Source organism: Equus przewalskii, chromosome 16 (assembly GCF_037783145.1).
Source record: "Equus przewalskii isolate Varuska chromosome 16, EquPr2, whole genome shotgun sequence".
NCBI lineage: Eukaryota > Metazoa > Chordata > Mammalia > Perissodactyla > Equidae > Equus > Equus przewalskii.
Genome location: NC_091846.1, coordinates 78,407,376 through 78,424,574, shown reverse-complemented (window position 1 = coordinate 78,424,574; position 17,199 = coordinate 78,407,376). Strand labels below are relative to the sequence as shown.

Below are 17,199 nucleotides of genomic sequence, written 5' to 3'. Positions count from 1 at the left end.
TCAATAGAATCCTTGGAAACTAAAAAGCAAAGAGAACAAAGACTGAAAAAAAGGAACGACACCCAAACCCAAGGACTGTGGGACAACAACAAGAGGTGTAACACATATGTAATAGGAATACCAGAAGGAAAAGAGAAAAAGGAACAGAATAAATATTTGAAACAATAATGACTGAGAATTTCCCCAAATTAATATCAGACAAGAAAGCCACAGACCCCAGGAAGCTCCAAGAACTCCAAGCAAGATAAATGCCAAAAAAACTACACCTCCACATAGCGTCTTCAAACTACAGAAAATGATAAAAGAAAAAAAAAATCACACATTTAATAAAGGACTGTTATCCAAAATATGCAAAGAACTCTTAAAACTCAACAACAATAAAATGAACAACCCAATTTTAAAAACGGACAGAAGACCTGAACAGACCTCTCACCACAGATAATAAACAGATGGCAAATAAGCACATGAAGATGATGCTCACATCACGGCATTAAGAAACTGCAAATTCAAACAACGACGAGATACCACTACACGCCTGTTAGAACTATGCAAACCCAACACTGACAACCCGCAACGCTGGTGAGGACATAGAGCACCAGGAAATCTCATCGCTGCTGGTGGAAACGCAAAACAGCACAGCCACTTTGGAAGAAAACTTGGTAGTTTCTTACCAGACTAAACATACCCTCACCGCACGATCCAGCAATCACACTCCTTGGTATTTACCCAAATGAGCTGAAAACTTACATCCACACAAAAACCTGCACATGATGTTTACAGCAGCTTTATTCAAAACTGCCGAAGTTGGAAGCAACCGAGATGCCCTTCAGTAGGTGGCTGGATAAACAAACTGTGGTCCATCCCAACAACGGAATGTTATTCAACACTCAAAAGAAATGAGCTATTGAGCCATGAAACGACATGCAGGAACCTTAAATACTTGTTACTAAGTGAAAAAAGCCAATCCGAAAAGTCTACAATCTATATGATTCCAAATATAAGACATTCTGGAAAAGGCAAAACTATGGAGACAGTAAAAAGATCAGTGGTTGCCATGGGGCTGGAGAGAGGGATGAAGAGGCAGAGCACAGACGATTTTTAGGGCAGTGAAAATACTCTGTATGATACTACAATGATGGATACATGTCATCATACATTTGTCTAAGTCTACAGAAAGTACAATACCAAGAGTGAACGCTGAAGTAAGCTATGGACCTCTGATGGTTATGCTGTGTCAACGTAGGTTCACCCTCGGTAACAAATCTACCCTTTCTGGTGAGTGATGTTGATAATGGGGGAGGCTATGCATGTGTGGGGGCAAGGGGTACATGGGAAATCTCTCTATCTCTTTCTTGGTGTTATTGTAAACCTAAAACTGCTCTAAAATAATAAAGCCTTATAGAAAAATGTCCAAAGAAATTAAAGAAACTATGCCTAAAGAATGAATGGAAAGTATAAAAACAATGACTTGAATATAGTCTCTATTTGACTACAAAAATCATCAAATGGAAATTATGAATTGAAAGGTACAAATAAAATGAAAAATTCTCTAGAGGGGCTCAAAATACGAGGTGAGCTAGCAAAAGAAATTATCAGCAAACCTAAAAAGAGATCAATACAGATTATTCAATCTGAAGAACAGAAACAAGAAATGGACAATGCCTCAGAGAGCTGTGGGACACCATCAGGCTTACCAACAGGCACAATGGGATCCCAGGAGGAGAAGAGAAACAGACTATCAACGTTCCATAATGACTAGAACAAATCACTAAGAATCACTTTTTAGTTCACAGTGTTTTTCGGTTTGTCTTGATCATTACACAACAGCAGAAAGATACATTATCACCATCCCCATTCATGCCTGTCTCCTCATGGTCTCAATTTCAAAATGTTTCTGCCTCCACCTGGAACACTCTCCTCATTACTCTCCACTGATCCCAAGTTGAGACTTAAGTCTTTCCTGTAACTGTCTTTACTGATGTCAGCCCACAGTGGTCTTACCTCTTGGAGAGCCTCCTTACCTCTCAATGGGGTTAAAAATACCTATACTTCAGTAGTTTCCCATGAAAACAAAACTGTACAAGGAAGTGCGAAAATGCCTAACACATTATACACCATACTTTGTTCTGCATGTTGTATTCTGTTCTATACTTTACTTTTCTATACAACTTGAAAAGACAGAATTCAGAAAAGCCGAAATTGATTCCCAGCTTAGTCACTAACCAGTGTGTGACCTTGGACAAGTCCTTTAACCTCCAGGGCTTTCTGTTTTCTCCACTGTGAGAGTGCTGTACCAAAAGATGATTTCTACGAATTCTCTGAGCTCATGTCCGTAACAACCGCAATTTTAACGCGCACTATTTACAGAGAGAGCTTTACGTACACAAGAATGTGGATGTGATTTTGAGGTCAAGGTGTTTTCCCATTGTTCTGAATAACAGAGCTGGCTGATTCAAAGAGAATAGCTCATGTGATAGAAAGTCTCTTCTCCCTGCATAAGCACAGTTAAAGTGGAAATCTAAAAGAGTACTGATCATGCTTCATCTGAAGAGGATTACAGAATGTGTAATGCAAAGGAAAACCACCCAGCAGGACCGGCAGAAAGCATGGCTGCCTGGTTTTACAGACGACCTCACAGAAGCACAGTACTGAAGAGACTGGAGAAATGCTGCGGGCACCAATTTAGAAGGCTCTAACTAATTTCCTCTAATAAATTATTTGGAGAAACTCTAATAGAAGACAAGCAGCTCCCTCTTTGGAACACCTCTGTGGATTACCACTGCATTTTCACCACATGAAGCCTTCCCCAGAAAAGAAACCAACGCCTTCCATGAGAACGCAGGAGGAAAAGGCAGCTCCACGAGGCAAAAGTTTTCCACTAGGAAACCCTGAAGAACCATAAAAACTGTGTCTTTTCACAGCTACATGCACAAAACCACATATATAACACATTATACAGACTCAAAAGCAAAGAAGTCAGCAGAGCCATATCCCAGGAACAAATGTCCAGCAGGCACATGACGGAACAGGAGGTGAGCACGGGGAGCACGCCCAGGCAAGGCAGGCGGCCCCACCGTGCCCTCACACAGCATGCGCTGAGGGTCTGACACTCTGAGACGTGACAGGTCAAAGTCCAGATGGCGAAAGGAACAAGAAATCAGGAAAGCAGAGGGTGAGACTCAAATAAGGGACTCCTGAGGACGAGAAGGATCTGGAGTTGACCGATACACGGAAAAAGGAAGTTAAAGGCTGCTAGTGGGGCGCGTTCAGCGGCATCATGCAGAGACCAGAGAAGGAGAAGAGGAGAAGACGCAAAACTGCAAAACGAGGCAACAAAATGCAGGCGGGAGGGGAGAGCAAACCACCCCTCATCGCCCACCCTGCAGCACGTGCTGCCGAGGGAGAAGCTCCTGCCGCTCCTGCCCACTGCTGTGTGCCCACCACCTTGCACAGGGCCTGGTGCCAGAGGGCGCCCACCGAACACCTGCCAAGGGAGCCAGCTTCCCCCGAGCCCAACTGGTTCTGCAAGAAGATCTGGTGGCAAACGGCAGGCCAGTGCTTAGGAGAAAGCTGGATGTGCAGACTCCTAGCACACACTGCAGCCACAGGTCAGGGGGTGCAACAGACTCGAAATCTGTCACAACTTTTCACCATTTCTTAATAAAAGCACAGAAAATGAAACACACATGATAAAAGGGCTGATCCAACGAAACACTATAATTAGTTGCCATTTCACTTCAAAAATTCAAAGGTCTCATGGACTCAGATTTATATCCTCTGATCAAGAAACAAAAATGATTGGCAGTGGGGGAAGAAATAACTAAAGAAACGCACAGTTCCCACAGAATTCAAAACACATCCATGTTTAGAAAGCTTACTCTGTTGGTTTATCACACTGAGCATATCATGCCAGTAGTTTAAAATTTTATCCAAACAAAAAATATCATTTTCTATTTCTGCAGCACATGCAACTGTTTAGGGACAAAGAAGGTCTGAATTAGATATTAGATTTAATACTGCAGATATTTTTTAAGCTCACAAACTGCTTGTACTGAGTTTCAAAATGCAGCGAGGTTTAGTACTGTGAAACACTGTCTCTGCTACGCACAATGTCGAGACACGCTCCTCGGATTTCATGCTATTGGATATGTACATCAGGCACCAGAAAAGACTATGCTAAGATACAAAATAACCTAACAACTATATTGATCTAAAGTACTAAGCATCTACTCCAAATACGAGTATAATGGCATTCAATGCATATAAAATCTTTAAATCACATTATGCATCTTTTTAAAATCTCATTTTTGAAGACATGCAATGGTATGCGGAAATAATAACAATATCAAGTTATGTGATAAGAACAGGGTACCATTCCATATATACAATATTAAAACAAAAATAAGAATATTATATATATTTAGAGATTAAAAGGAAACATACCAAAATATTAATGGTGTTATATCTGTGTAGCAAATAATGGAGAATTTTTATGTTCTTCTTCAAACTCTAGGTAGTTTACCTGTATTTTATATTGCTGAGTTTTAGAGACATTCAAAAATCAAATTATTCTTAAAAATGTTTTGCAATTACTCACCACATTATAATAGCTTTTGTTAATGGCAGTCGTATCAAATCCTTTGGGAGGGCTCTTCAACGCTCCGGATTTTGGCGACACAGGCTTTTCTGAAATAAAAACGTAACGTAGTTTTACTGATCGACACTAGAGATGACCAAATGCACCAGCCCCCCACACAGCTAAAGGTGCTGGTCCAGCAACCTTAAGTGAAACAACAAACAAAAGGGGAAGCTGGACAGATGCCTGTGCGTGCAAGGGAGGCATCACGGCGTCCGCATCTCCTCACACGCAACCCTGAGGTCAGGGAGCCGCACCCTTCACAACCCTGCATCCCTCAGCCCATCCTCCGGGTTCAGGCTGAAAGTCTCTGACAGATTCTGCTCCAGTGCTGTCAGCAAACAAAGACCTCTAAGTGTCACAAACTACACATACAGTTTAGGAGTGCAGCACAGGTAAAATATTGCCCCAACAGGACAAGAAAGAACACTGGCACACATGTAACAACATCAAGACAATCAAGTCCCATGGTCTGGACTGTATTTCAGGGATTCAGATCACTCGGAATGCAAGTCTCTCTAAACAAGTAGGGTCTGGCTAAAGGCAACAGACAAAGGAGAAGGAAAGCCTAGCCAAGCCGGGGCGAAGACTAGAAAAACCACGCTGCCTTAATAACCTCCACCCCAGGGACAACAGAAGCAGCCATGATTACTGCAAACACTCAAAGATTTAAAATTGCATGGCTTTCATTCAACATCCATTCAAAAGAGACTTATTCAGCATAAGGGAGACTGAAGAAGTACTTGTTAACTGATAACACGGCTCTCAGAATATGTGTGTGTGTGTCTATCATTGGTTTTTTGGCGGGGGCGGGAAGGGTGTCCATCACTGGTACTATGGACAGTCAGGGTGTGTCTGTCTATCATTGGTTCTGAGGGGTGGGTGTGTCTGTCTATCACAGGTGCTGTGAGGTGGGTCTATCTGTCTGTCTGTGTCTATTGCTGATTCTGGGAGTGGGTGTGTCTGTTAATCGCAGGTTCTCCAAGGCTACCTGGGCTGGTGGGGAGGAAGGGAGAAATTCCAATGAGCATTTCCTAAGGGACTTGACTGATACAACACCTTTCCCCTCGTCTCCCCTGCAGGGTCCTGCTGTATGAATCGCTGTTACTGTCCCTCTGGTGTGTTAAGTGGAAGGACGCTGAGCACACAGTCCAGAATCCCTCTCTTTAGATAGTATTTCCTAAAACAGCACCTTCAACCACAAACACACCCACGCTTCAGGTGCTTAATTCCAAATGCCTGCTCAGTATCTCCATTACCTTCTTAGCAACAGAAACCCAAAATGCCCAAAACAAGACACACTATATTTAACCATGGAGTGGTTTATCTAACTCTTCCTTCAATGCCTCACTGTAGAAGCTTTCCAAATGGTTGAAAATAAAGAACAAAACAGAAGGTGTTATCCCTAATTGAAAGAATCCTCTCTGCCCACAGGATGGAAATCAGAACTCCATGGGAAATAAATTACTTCTAAACCACAAGAAATACAAGGAGAAAAACCAATCTATTCTAGGTAACACACTTTCCTTCTCAATCTTATATCCACAGCAAAGAATTAAACTGTGGAAGAAAAAACTATGACATGTTTTCATCCTAAGAAAAACAATGCCTTTTCATCTTTAAAATCTGAAATTTGGGGGAAGAATACACAATAATAGTAGAGGGGAGGTCACTGATGCCTAAATTACAGCCATCAGGATGATCAACAGTACATGGAAAGAGTGAAGTTGATTCACAAGAATGACTCTGAACCTGCTCTAAGTTATTTTAAAAGCAAATAATTTGACAGTGCCTCACTTCACTTCAACTTAAGGCACATCTCACACTATAGTTAATAAAACTCAATTAATTTACTATGAGAACTAAAGGGAAAAAGCTTTTTCAAAACAAAGTTTCAGGTTACTAATATTATATAAAAATAAAAGATAGGCAGAAGAGAACCAGACAACTCAGGCTTAAGTCCAAAGAAGTTGTCTTTTCTCCCTTAGAAAAAGGGAATTCACAATTCTGCTGGCCTCTAAACCAAAACTCTTGGGCTAGGAGGTCTCATGAACTCATCCGCAAAACCTCGTATTCAGCTCTCAACAAGAGGGCTCTATGGCCATAAAGCCCCTGCACTGAGCTGTCACACAGAGGAGCAATGCCTGCTTGCAGTGCCAGTAACTGCAACGCCCTCTCTCCGCAAGAAAGCTAACTACCGCGAACAGTCAGGGCAGGTCCCAGGAGGACAGCAGGGATGGGAGAGCCCGTGCCTGGCTCTCACTCAGGCCGACTCCCACCAGCCAACGATGCAAGGCTCTTATCACAGGGCTATGCAGTCTCCCAGCAAACGCCCACGCCAGAGGGCATTCAGCATTCACATCCCAGTCCAGGCTCTAGGGATAGTCGCACGGGGACGTGACATGGTGAACAGCACGGGTAGCGGGAGCCTCGGTGCCCGGGTCCACTGCAGGAACTCCCTTAGGGAGCGGGAGCCTTGGTGCCCGGGTCCACTGCAGGAACTCCCTTAGGGAGCGGGAGCCTCGGTGCCCGGGTTTACCGCAGGAACTCCCTTTAGGTAGCGGGAGCCTCGGTGCCCGGGTTTACCGCAGGAACTCCCTTAGGGAGTGGGAGCCTCGGTGCCCGGGTTTACCGCAGGAACTCCCTTAGGGAGCGGGAGCCTCGGTGCCCGGGTTTACCGCAGGAACTCCCTTAGGGAGCGGGAGCCTCGGTGCCCGGGTTTACCGCAGGAACTCCCTTAGGGAGCGGGAGCCTCGGTGCCCGGGTCCGCCGCAGGAACTCCCTTAGGGAGCGGGAGCCTCGGTGCCCGGGTTTACCGCAGGAACTCCCTTAGGGAGCGGGAGCGGGAGCCTCGCTGCCTGGGTCCACCGCAGGAACTCCCTTAGGGAGCGGGAGCCTCGGTGCCCGGGTTTACCGCAGGAACTCCCTTAGGGAGCGGGAGCCTCGGTGCCCGGGTCCACCGCAGGAACTCCCTTAGGGAGCGGGAGCCTCGGTGCCCGGGTTCCGCAGGAACTCCCTTAGGGAGCGGGAGCCTCGGTGCCCGGGTTCCGCAGGAACTCCTTTAGGGAGCGGGCCTCGTGCCTGGGTCCACCGCAGGAACTCCCTTAGGGAGCGGGAGCCTCGGTGCCCGGGTTTACCGCAGGAACTCCCTTAGGGAGCAGGAGCCTCGGTGCCCGGGTTTACCGCAGGAACTCCCTTAGGGAGCGGGAGCGGGAGCTTCGCTGCCTGGGTCCACCGCAGGAACTCCCTTAGGGAGCGGGAGCCTCGGTGCCCGGGTTTACCGCAGGAACTCCCTTAGGGAGCGGGAGCGGGAGCTTCGCTGCCTGGGTCCACCGCAGGAACTCCCTTAGGGAGTGGGAGCCTCGGTGCCTGGGTCCACCGCAGGAACTCCCTTAGGGAGCGGGAGCCTCGGTGCCCGGGTTTACCGCAGGAACTCCCTTAGGGAGCGGGAGCCTCGGTGCCCGGGTTTACCGCAGGAACTCCCTTAGGGAGCGGGAGCCTCGGTGCCCGGGTCCACCGCAGGAACTCCCTTAGGGAGCGGGAGCCTCGGTGCCCGGGTTTACCGCAGGAACTCCCTTAGGGAGCGGGAGCCTCGGTGCCCGGGTCCACCACAGGAACTCCCTTAGGGAGCGGGAGCCTCGCTGCCTGGGTTTACCGCAGGAACTCCTGTACGGCTTTAAGGAACCCTCTAGTACCTGCTTCCAAAAAAAAATTTTAAGCATTAAATGTAATATATCAGAGGCGAAGTTATGGCCATTCATAACAAATTCACAGAAAATATATTAGAAGACACTCAGCCCCCCTAATATCCTAAGAAAAACAGAACAATCTTGGACCATCCGAGAGCCAAAAACTGATACAATTCCCTCACTGAGGAGCAGCGAAATGGCGAGAACGCGATGTAGTGTGACCTCTCCAGGGTCCCCAGAGCAGATCTTCTCTTTCCTGCAATAAACTAAAAATAATGCTGAAAACATCAGAATTTAAAAATAAATGTGCTAAAAGAAAAAGGGAGTGGGGATCCCTAGGTGCCAAAAGTAAGGAGGATCTCAAAACACCACCAATGACAGTGACACAAAGGGCCGGTCCCAGGGCTTGGCTGCAACCAACGCAGGGGCAAGACAGCCCTGGTCTCACCAGGCACAGTAAAACGGGAGGGATTTCTTGGTCACCCCTAAGGCTGAGAAAAGGTTCCACTGGTCCAGAGGAACAGCAAGGAAGTATGCTGGCTACTCGAGGACAGGGGACACAGCCTATGAGAGATCAAAACCCGGAGCCCAACCCTGCCGAGGCAGGCGACCCAAAGCTACACGGTCTTCCTGCAGGCCCACCAGGATGAGCCTAGAGCAAGAAAACCCTCCGCGGGTTCTGAAGAAGCAAATGTCACTCCTCTCCGTAGGAAGGTTTCTGCAACCCAGGATACAGAGGGACCACCTGAACAACCATCCATCAGAGACGAATCCATAACAAAAAAGCACAAGCTCTGAAGAACTAAACCACCGAGAGTGTAAAGAAATACAATACACAAAGGAACTCGTACCCAAGACACAGAAATAATGGGGTGATCAGGAAACTATAGAGTAAGTACATTTAAAATGCCTGGAAAGAAAACGGGACCACAATGAAGAAAAAAGGTACTAGGAACATGAAAAACAGCTGGAAAAGAATGAGATCACTTCTAGAAATGAATACAATGGTCACTAAGCTGTACATCTCCGTGGACTTAAGCTGAGGAGGGAACTGGTGAACTGAACGACATCTGAGGAATGGACTCCATCCAGCAAAACAAAGAAACTAAAAATAAGCAAAATAGATTAAAAGCCACAGAGGGCAAAATAAGACATCTTAATAGGATTTTCAGGAGAAAACAAAGGGAACAAGAGACGCATTACTTGAGAAGATACTTTCCAGAAATGAGGACATCTCACGTCCTGGGTTAAAGCACACCAGCTCCGCCAAAATCACAGCCTGCCCTTGGATGAACGGGAAGGCGCCTGAAGCAGCACTCACGGCCCTGACACTTTGGGAAGCCCACACATAACAGCCCTCTCCCCCTGCGTGGGGCAAAGGCAGCCAGATACTGGCAATCTCACGTGATTCAACTATCACGGTTTCTTTTCTTCTGCCTCTGTTTGGAATAATAAGAGTTCCTGTTATTGCTTATTTCCCTCTTCCACTTGTTTGAAAGCCACACTTCCACTGCTTTCGGCTCTGAGATGTGTGTAACTGACCCCACAGGGCAGAGGGTTAACCCTCACAGGCTGCGCCCTCCAGGAGCCTCAGCCCTGAGAACAACTCCAAGCCCTCTCCCTCCCAGCTCCTGCAGTATCGTCACCACCTCGGTTATACCCCACTGGCCAGGCCACCGTTCGGTCCCGGCTGCTCTCCTGTCACTGTCCTCAGTCCTATACCCCTTCCTATCAGGTTTCAACTGTCTTCTCCTTCATCTTCCTAGTTCTTTTAGTGATGATGTGCAAATAGTAAACACTCTTGAACCTTTGTCTGAAAGTGTGCCATCACTGGTTTTTCCCTAAATTTACTACAGAAATTTACAAACATACATAAAAGTAGAAGACCCACGTGTATGGATGTTTGTGTGTGTATGCACAACACACTCTTACTTATTAGCATCAACAGTTATCAACATTGAATTGATCTTATCTCCCTCCTTTTTCTTTTCTGGAAGCATTATATAATAAATCCCAGAAACTGTGTCCTTTTACCCATCAATACATTAGTGTCCGTCTTGCTCAGAGGAACCTTTTCTTTTTTTGAATTAAAATCCTAGCATCAGGCCATTATCACACCTGAAAAAATTAATAATGCCTTAATACCATCTAATGCCTAGTCTATATTCAAATTTCCCTGTTCGTCACAACTTTTTATGGCTGGCTTATTTGAATCAGGAACTAAATAAGATCTACACCGTGCATGTGACTGCCACGTCTCGTAAGTCTTTTTAATTTTCTAACAGTGCCCCTCCTTTTTTACTCAATGCCAGCAGCGAGCACAAAGGATGAACACCTCCTTCATCATTTATTCTACTTAATTTTCTATTCAGGAAATCTCAGGTAAGTTTCATAATTTATGGACAGACACTTTGTTGATTTTTTTCACTATTTTCCCAGTTCCCACAACAGTGGTCACTCAAGTAAATATTTGTGGAATGGATGTTGCTGTGGTTTTAGAACCAAGTGTGTCATAACAACCTTGACAATGTACTATGGAAAACATAGCTGACCAAAGCAGAACAAAGGGTAAAGAAAGGTCAAGGTAAGTTCCTGTGTCACAAAGTGGGGCATCAAGAGACAACTGACAAATGTCCAGGAGATACATAATCAAGACTGAAGGGTACTATTTAGTATCGCTGATAAAGGGAAGCAACAAAATAGTGTAAAGAACAAGCCTGCAAGGAGGAGGGAGGGAAGGGGAAGAGCAGGAGTCAAGAGACAAGGTCTCCGGGACACAAAGCAATGCAGAGAAGGCCAGCGCTCAGGAAAGCTCCGGAAGGCAGCTCCTCACGAGAAGGGCGCTCAGCACAGGGTCTCCCTGGGGTGAGGAAGGAGCAGCAAGAGAGCTCTGCTTTCCACCTAAGCTCTTCTGTCCCACTTGCTTTGTTGTCACATGAAACAACAACTGTTTTACTTTAACGTAACGCTTTATAAATAAAAATGAAACTTTTTAACAGAACATCTCTAACGCTGGAAGACTGTCAACCTTGACCCCAAACTACTACACGTCAGTGGACCTGTGGGGCGCGTCCACAAAACTGAGCATGTTTCATCACATCAATGGGGTACGGCCACGCTCCCAGAACGTCCCATACGGCACCCAGGAACACTGGTGTTTGGGTGAGTGCCTGTTTACCATGTTAATCTGGAGGAACATTCACTTCCACATTCCAGAAAAAGTTGCAAGCCATGTAAGCCCAGATCCCTCTGTCCACTGTGCTAGGTTCCCCACACACGCTTCAGAGGGGCAAATCTTACAGTGCATGCTCCTCCTGCCTATCAAAAACTGTGCATCTTGAAGAGACAGTCTGGAGAGGCGCAGCCTCATCCTGGCTGCTTTCAGACACCTAACATCACGCATACACGTACACACACACACGTGCCCAACCCACTCCACACCAAAGAGGAGTAAGGGCCAGAGCACAGGCTTATTTCCAGAGACACAAAGGACGCAGGTTCTGTGCTGCTTTGTCCCTCTCCCTGCAGATTACATCAGACCCTGTTCTTTCGTGGCCAAATTAATAACTGTCCAAAACTTGGCTTGCATTTTATGTCACTTCTTGATGTCAAAAATAAACAGAAAATATTAAAAAGTGACAAACCTAGGAAGTGGCAGTGTGAACGCTCATTAAAGATACAGCTCACTCACTCCCAGAAACTGCCTTACTGCTTCTCTTTCCTTCCATCCCCCTTGAACTTAAGAAATTCTCTATTATATGTGTGTACGCGTGTGAATGTGAAAAATGCACATGTATGTCTGTGCACATAATCTGCAGTAGAAATCCATGGGTATGACACATCGAAAACGTGTAGAGAAAATAAATGCTAAGTAACAATGACATATCTCCCACAAAATAGTATTCAGGAAGAATGTACAGGGCATTTGCAGCAAGCATTAGAAAGATCCTTATGCAGGTTTTTGGGAGATAGCTGTCTTCAAAGAGGGATTATTTCAAACAAGAAACCACACATAGGGCAAAGGTACAAACACACACCACAGTGACATGGATGAGAATACTGCCTCTCTCACCACAAGAGGGCAAACAATGGCAGCCACTCACGCCTCCCCAAGGGCAAGGGAGAAACTGGACATTCTTGAGAGCTTGCCTGGAGATACTCGGCCCAGAGGATATCACTTAAAGGTAGACCTCAGGGTTGCTGATGCAATAAAAATACTTGTAAATCAAATCAAAATTTAACACAGAAGAGAAACTCACAATTTAAAGGAAGTCAGTGTTTTTGTGTCACAAGGAAATGATCTTAACATGACTGCCAGTTAGAGGAGTCTGTATGTTAGGACCCGGCACATGCTGTTCACAGAAAATGAAGCATTAATTATACCGTAAATTGCAATGCTTACATGTTAAACACACTTTTCAAAAAAAAGAAACCTACTCCAAAATCAAAAGGTGCATAATTTACTGAAAAAAATGCAATACTGAAATGTTACTGTGATCCTACAGTTTGATTTTTGACTGTTATAAATGGATATGGTAAAAATGTGGTTTTACGTCTTTCTGTCTCAAAATGCCCACATTTAAAATCAGATGGTGATAACCTTCCTCAGAATATACTCAGGTAATCTGAGAACTCTAGGGATGGAAAGTTATTCCCAAAAGATGTCATTCCTTTGATTCAACTGTCAGATCACCAATATGAGCAAATATGTTATTCCTTATATTTTTAAAAGTAAACAGGAAAAAAGGCAATTTTACAAAGTTACTTAGGTCTCAGTTTGGTACAAAAACTAGGGATTCTATGTGACCCCCTACAAAGAACCCTTTGACAACAATGCAGTTACATGCACGTTTAAAGGAGCCTCTTTCTCTCACACACACACTAAGGAAGCAGAGTAAGAAGCAAAAATGGGAATTTCACGCAGAACAAGGCGACATAGTCGCTCTTGACATACGCAAACACTTATAAACATGCAATGGCTGATGCTTCCAGGGCTGCGTCTGTCCCCACCAGCTCTTACGCCCAACATTCCACTCCAAAAACAGGGCTTGAAAACAAGACGTTCATTCTCCATCATTAGCCCTTAAAAGGTAACAGCGTGCTGTGAAACACACCACCACCAACAGATGACACTGATGACATTCAAGCCATTTGAAAATAACTCCCAGAAATCACCCGCAGAGGACTTTGAGACCAACAAACCGTCTTTTCAGTGTAACCATCAAAGGTTAACTTTTAAGACTTCATGAGGAGAAATACCTGCACAGTAAGAATCATCCACCTGCACTCTTAGTATATCGACTCAAGATCAGACCAAAGTTCCCATTTAAATGAGTCATTCATAGCAGAATTCAAGATGGCTCAGTTTCAACAGGTGTCAGCCGGAGCAGCAGTGCTGTGACCGCCTCGCCCACACTGGCGAAGGGAAAGACCACCTCATGCGCCCCGTCCCTCCTCAACTCCAGCGTCCTCCTGGAAAGGGCCCAGCGCTGCTCTCTTGTCCTCAGGAAAAGAAGGAATCATCAGACTTCAGGACTGGCCACAGAGCTGGGCTCAGAGCCTGGATCCAGCCTGTCCCAGCCCTCAGGCTTGCAGGCCAGTACCGGGGCTGCTCAGCTGTCCCAAGGACTGACCAGGTGACTAGTGGCAAGTCCAACTAAGTCGCAGACTGAGCTACATTTCCCAACAGCCATGTCCGTGAAGTCAAAGCGACATTTCCATCCTATCAGCTTGATACCAGCGCCACACTCTCAGCTGGTTCTACACCTGGATAGATTAAAAGGATGGGACTTATTTGTAGCCTCTGCCCAGAATATCTCGACACCACTTGTCTTCTGGGGTTGTGGTGAGACTGAATGAGGTCACAGATAAAAAGCACTTTATACAGTAACCAGAATATAATAAACAGCCAAAAAAATCTTGGATATTTTTAATTTTATTATAATAATAATGAAAAAATATTGTTTTTATTATCAACAACTACAGAAGAATAGCAACAATGAGATACCACGTCATGCCCATTATGATGGCTATTATCACAAACAGAAAACAAGCGCTGGCAAAGATGTGGAGTAACCGGAGCCCTTGAGCACTGCTGACAGGCATGGAAACAGTGCAGCCACTGCAGATGCCGCATGGCGGCTCCTCCAAACTGAAACACAGAATCACCATGCGAACCGGCAATTCCACTCCTAGGCATATACCAGAGAGCTGCCAGCAAGGACTCAAACAGGAATCTGCATACACGATATTCACACCAACACTATTCACCAACGCCAAAAGGTGGAAACAACCCAAACGTCCAGCAACAATGAATGGATACACAAAATAAGGTGGTGAAATAGAAAATATATATACTGGTTCATGGCACAGAGCTCCTAAAACCCTTGTAATTTCCTAAGTGATAAGAACGTCGGAGCATCTTTTGTTCTAATATTTGATCTCTGATGATGGTTCCTGACAGAGCTCCTAAATCCTTTGGAATTCCCTGGGTGACAGGAACGTCTTTTGTTCTAATAAAGCGACTCTGAGAGGGCTCCCGGATGGCTCCTCCTGGAATGAGGGGCTGGTCACCAAGCCACGATTAGAGGCCTGGACCTTTCAGGCCCATCCCCAATCTTCAGGAAGGAATGAAGGGCTGGAGACTGAGTTAATAAACGATCAAGCCTGTGTGATAAAACCTCCATAAAACTGCAGCAGTGTGGGGTTCAGAGAGCTTCCAGGCTGGTGAGCACATCCACATGCCAGGAAGGTGGGACATCCCAACTCCACGGGGAGAGAAACTTCTGTGCTCGGGACCCTTCTGGACCTCGGCCTATGTGCCTCCTCATCTATATCCTTTACTACAAAATAAACTGGTAAATCTAAGTAAGTGCTTCCCTGAGTTCTATGAGCCACTCCAGCAAATTATCAACCCAAGGAGCGGGTCATGGGAGGCCCAATTTACAGCTAGTTGGCCGGAAGCAGAGGTAAAGTGGGTCAGTCCTGTGGACTGAGCCCTGAACCTGTGGGTTCTGACGCTAACTCCAGGCAGATGGTGTCAGAACTTAACTGAGCTGCAGGACCCCAGCTGGTATCACTGAATTGCGTGATGTGTGGAAAACCCACACCTGCTGTGGGAAGAGTTGTGAGTGTGGTAGTAGTACGAGAGAAAAGGAGAAACAGAGATATGGGTTTTGTTCCTTAAAATGGGATATTATTTAGCCTCAAAAAGGAAGGAAATTCTGACACATGCTACAACGTGGATGAAGCTTGAGAACATTATGCCCAGTGAAATAAGCCAGACTCAAAGGACAAGTACTCTAATGATTCCACTTACATGCAGTTCTTAGAGCAGCAAATTCACGGAGACAGAAAGTGGAACGGGGCTGCCAGGGCCTCAGGGAGACAGGAATGGGGGGTTATTTAACAGGCAGAGCTCCAGTTTGGGAAAATGAAAAAGTTCTGGAGATGGATAGTGGTGAAGGTTGAATAATATCAATGTACTTACTGCCACTGAACTGTACACAAAAAAATTTTGAAAATGGTTAAAATGGTAAATTTTACATTATGTATATTTTAGCACAATAAAAAAAGAAAGAATAGGTATGTGTTATTCCTAAAATAAAATCCAACACCAGAGACGTTTACAAATCAGGCCAGCTGCCTTATTAAAATACTTATTGTTTGAGGTCATTGATGAGAAAATAAACAAGTACATTTACATTTTAAAATGTTTTTTTTCTTGCTGCCTTAAAAAAATGAAATGGCAGCAACTGTCACTCACTGAGCTCCTACTCTGTGGCAGGCACTGAAGCACACACCAAACCACCCTGAACCCTTGCATCCCACGAGAGCCCTGCAAGTGAGACGCTGCTCCCCTGACTCCACACCTGCAACGTCTGCGGGCCTCCTGAGGGCTCCCACCAGCCCAAGCAGAGCTGAACTTCTCATCATGCTCTTCCCACACTTCCCTCTCTATCAGCCACTAACTAGAAACCACTCTTTCCCCAAGCAGAACTAGAGAAGCTGCACCACACAACAGCATTTTCCCATTAAAGGGACAAGATGCAAATAAAGATATGGGAGACTCATTCTGCAAATCCCACCCCATCTCCTTCTCTCCAGCCATCCACACTCCTCCCCTTTTGGATGCTGGTCTTGAACTCATTCTCCTTCTACTTCTCATCGGAGAACTTCTAACCAAGTTCCATACAAAGACATTTTATCTAACATGTAGGAATCCATGTGGGCAAGAACTACATGGCTGCACTCATAAAACCTAGCAGTCTCTGTCCACAGCATCTTGTCAAACACACGTGCCGACTCATGAAGCAACGCGTGTTCAGGAAGACTCACTACCCTGTGAGCATCAAGCACAGCACAGGCATTCCACAAACACAGAGAACCTGTGCTGAGCGCTCCCATCTCTAGCGTTATGAAACTTTCACGGCCACACCTTTGTGACATAAATCACAGATCCCAAGCCTCAGAGAGCACTTTCAATTCCATCGTGTGAACCACACCTAAGCAGAAATGAAAAAAGTGCCAAATACCACTATTCCCTTTCAAAATAATAAGCCTCTGAAAATTTTTTAAAGGCAACAAAATAATGTTAAATTACAGGAAACGTAAGGAAAGTGATGCATTTTAAAATACTTTTTTTTTTAAAGCTTGGCACCTAAGCTAACATCTGTTGCCAATCTTTTTTTTTTTTATCTTTTTCTTCTTCTCCCGAAAGCCCCCCAGTGCGTAGTTGTATATCCTAGCTGTAGGTCCTTCTAGTTCTGCTATGTGAGACGCCACCTCCGCACGGCCTGATGAGCAGTACGAGGTCCACACCCAGGATCCGAACTGGGGAAACCCTGGGCCACCGAAGCGGAGCATGCAAACCAC

At 45.3% G+C, this 17,199-nt stretch overlaps 1 protein-coding gene across 14 annotated transcripts in view; it reads right to left on the bottom strand.

The window, feature by feature from the left end:
* ARHGEF7 (Rho guanine nucleotide exchange factor 7) overlaps nt 1-17,199 on the bottom strand; it is a 155,699-nt gene that overhangs the window by 60,139 nt on the left and 78,361 nt on the right. For all 14 annotated transcript variants that reach the window (XM_070579285.1, XM_070579288.1, XM_070579280.1 and 11 more), the window contains one exon: nt 4,598-4,686. In XM_070579285.1, coding sequence (XP_070435386.1) covers nt 4,598-4,686 — 89 coding nt within the window. The remainder of the gene's footprint in view (nt 1-4,597; nt 4,687-17,199) is intronic.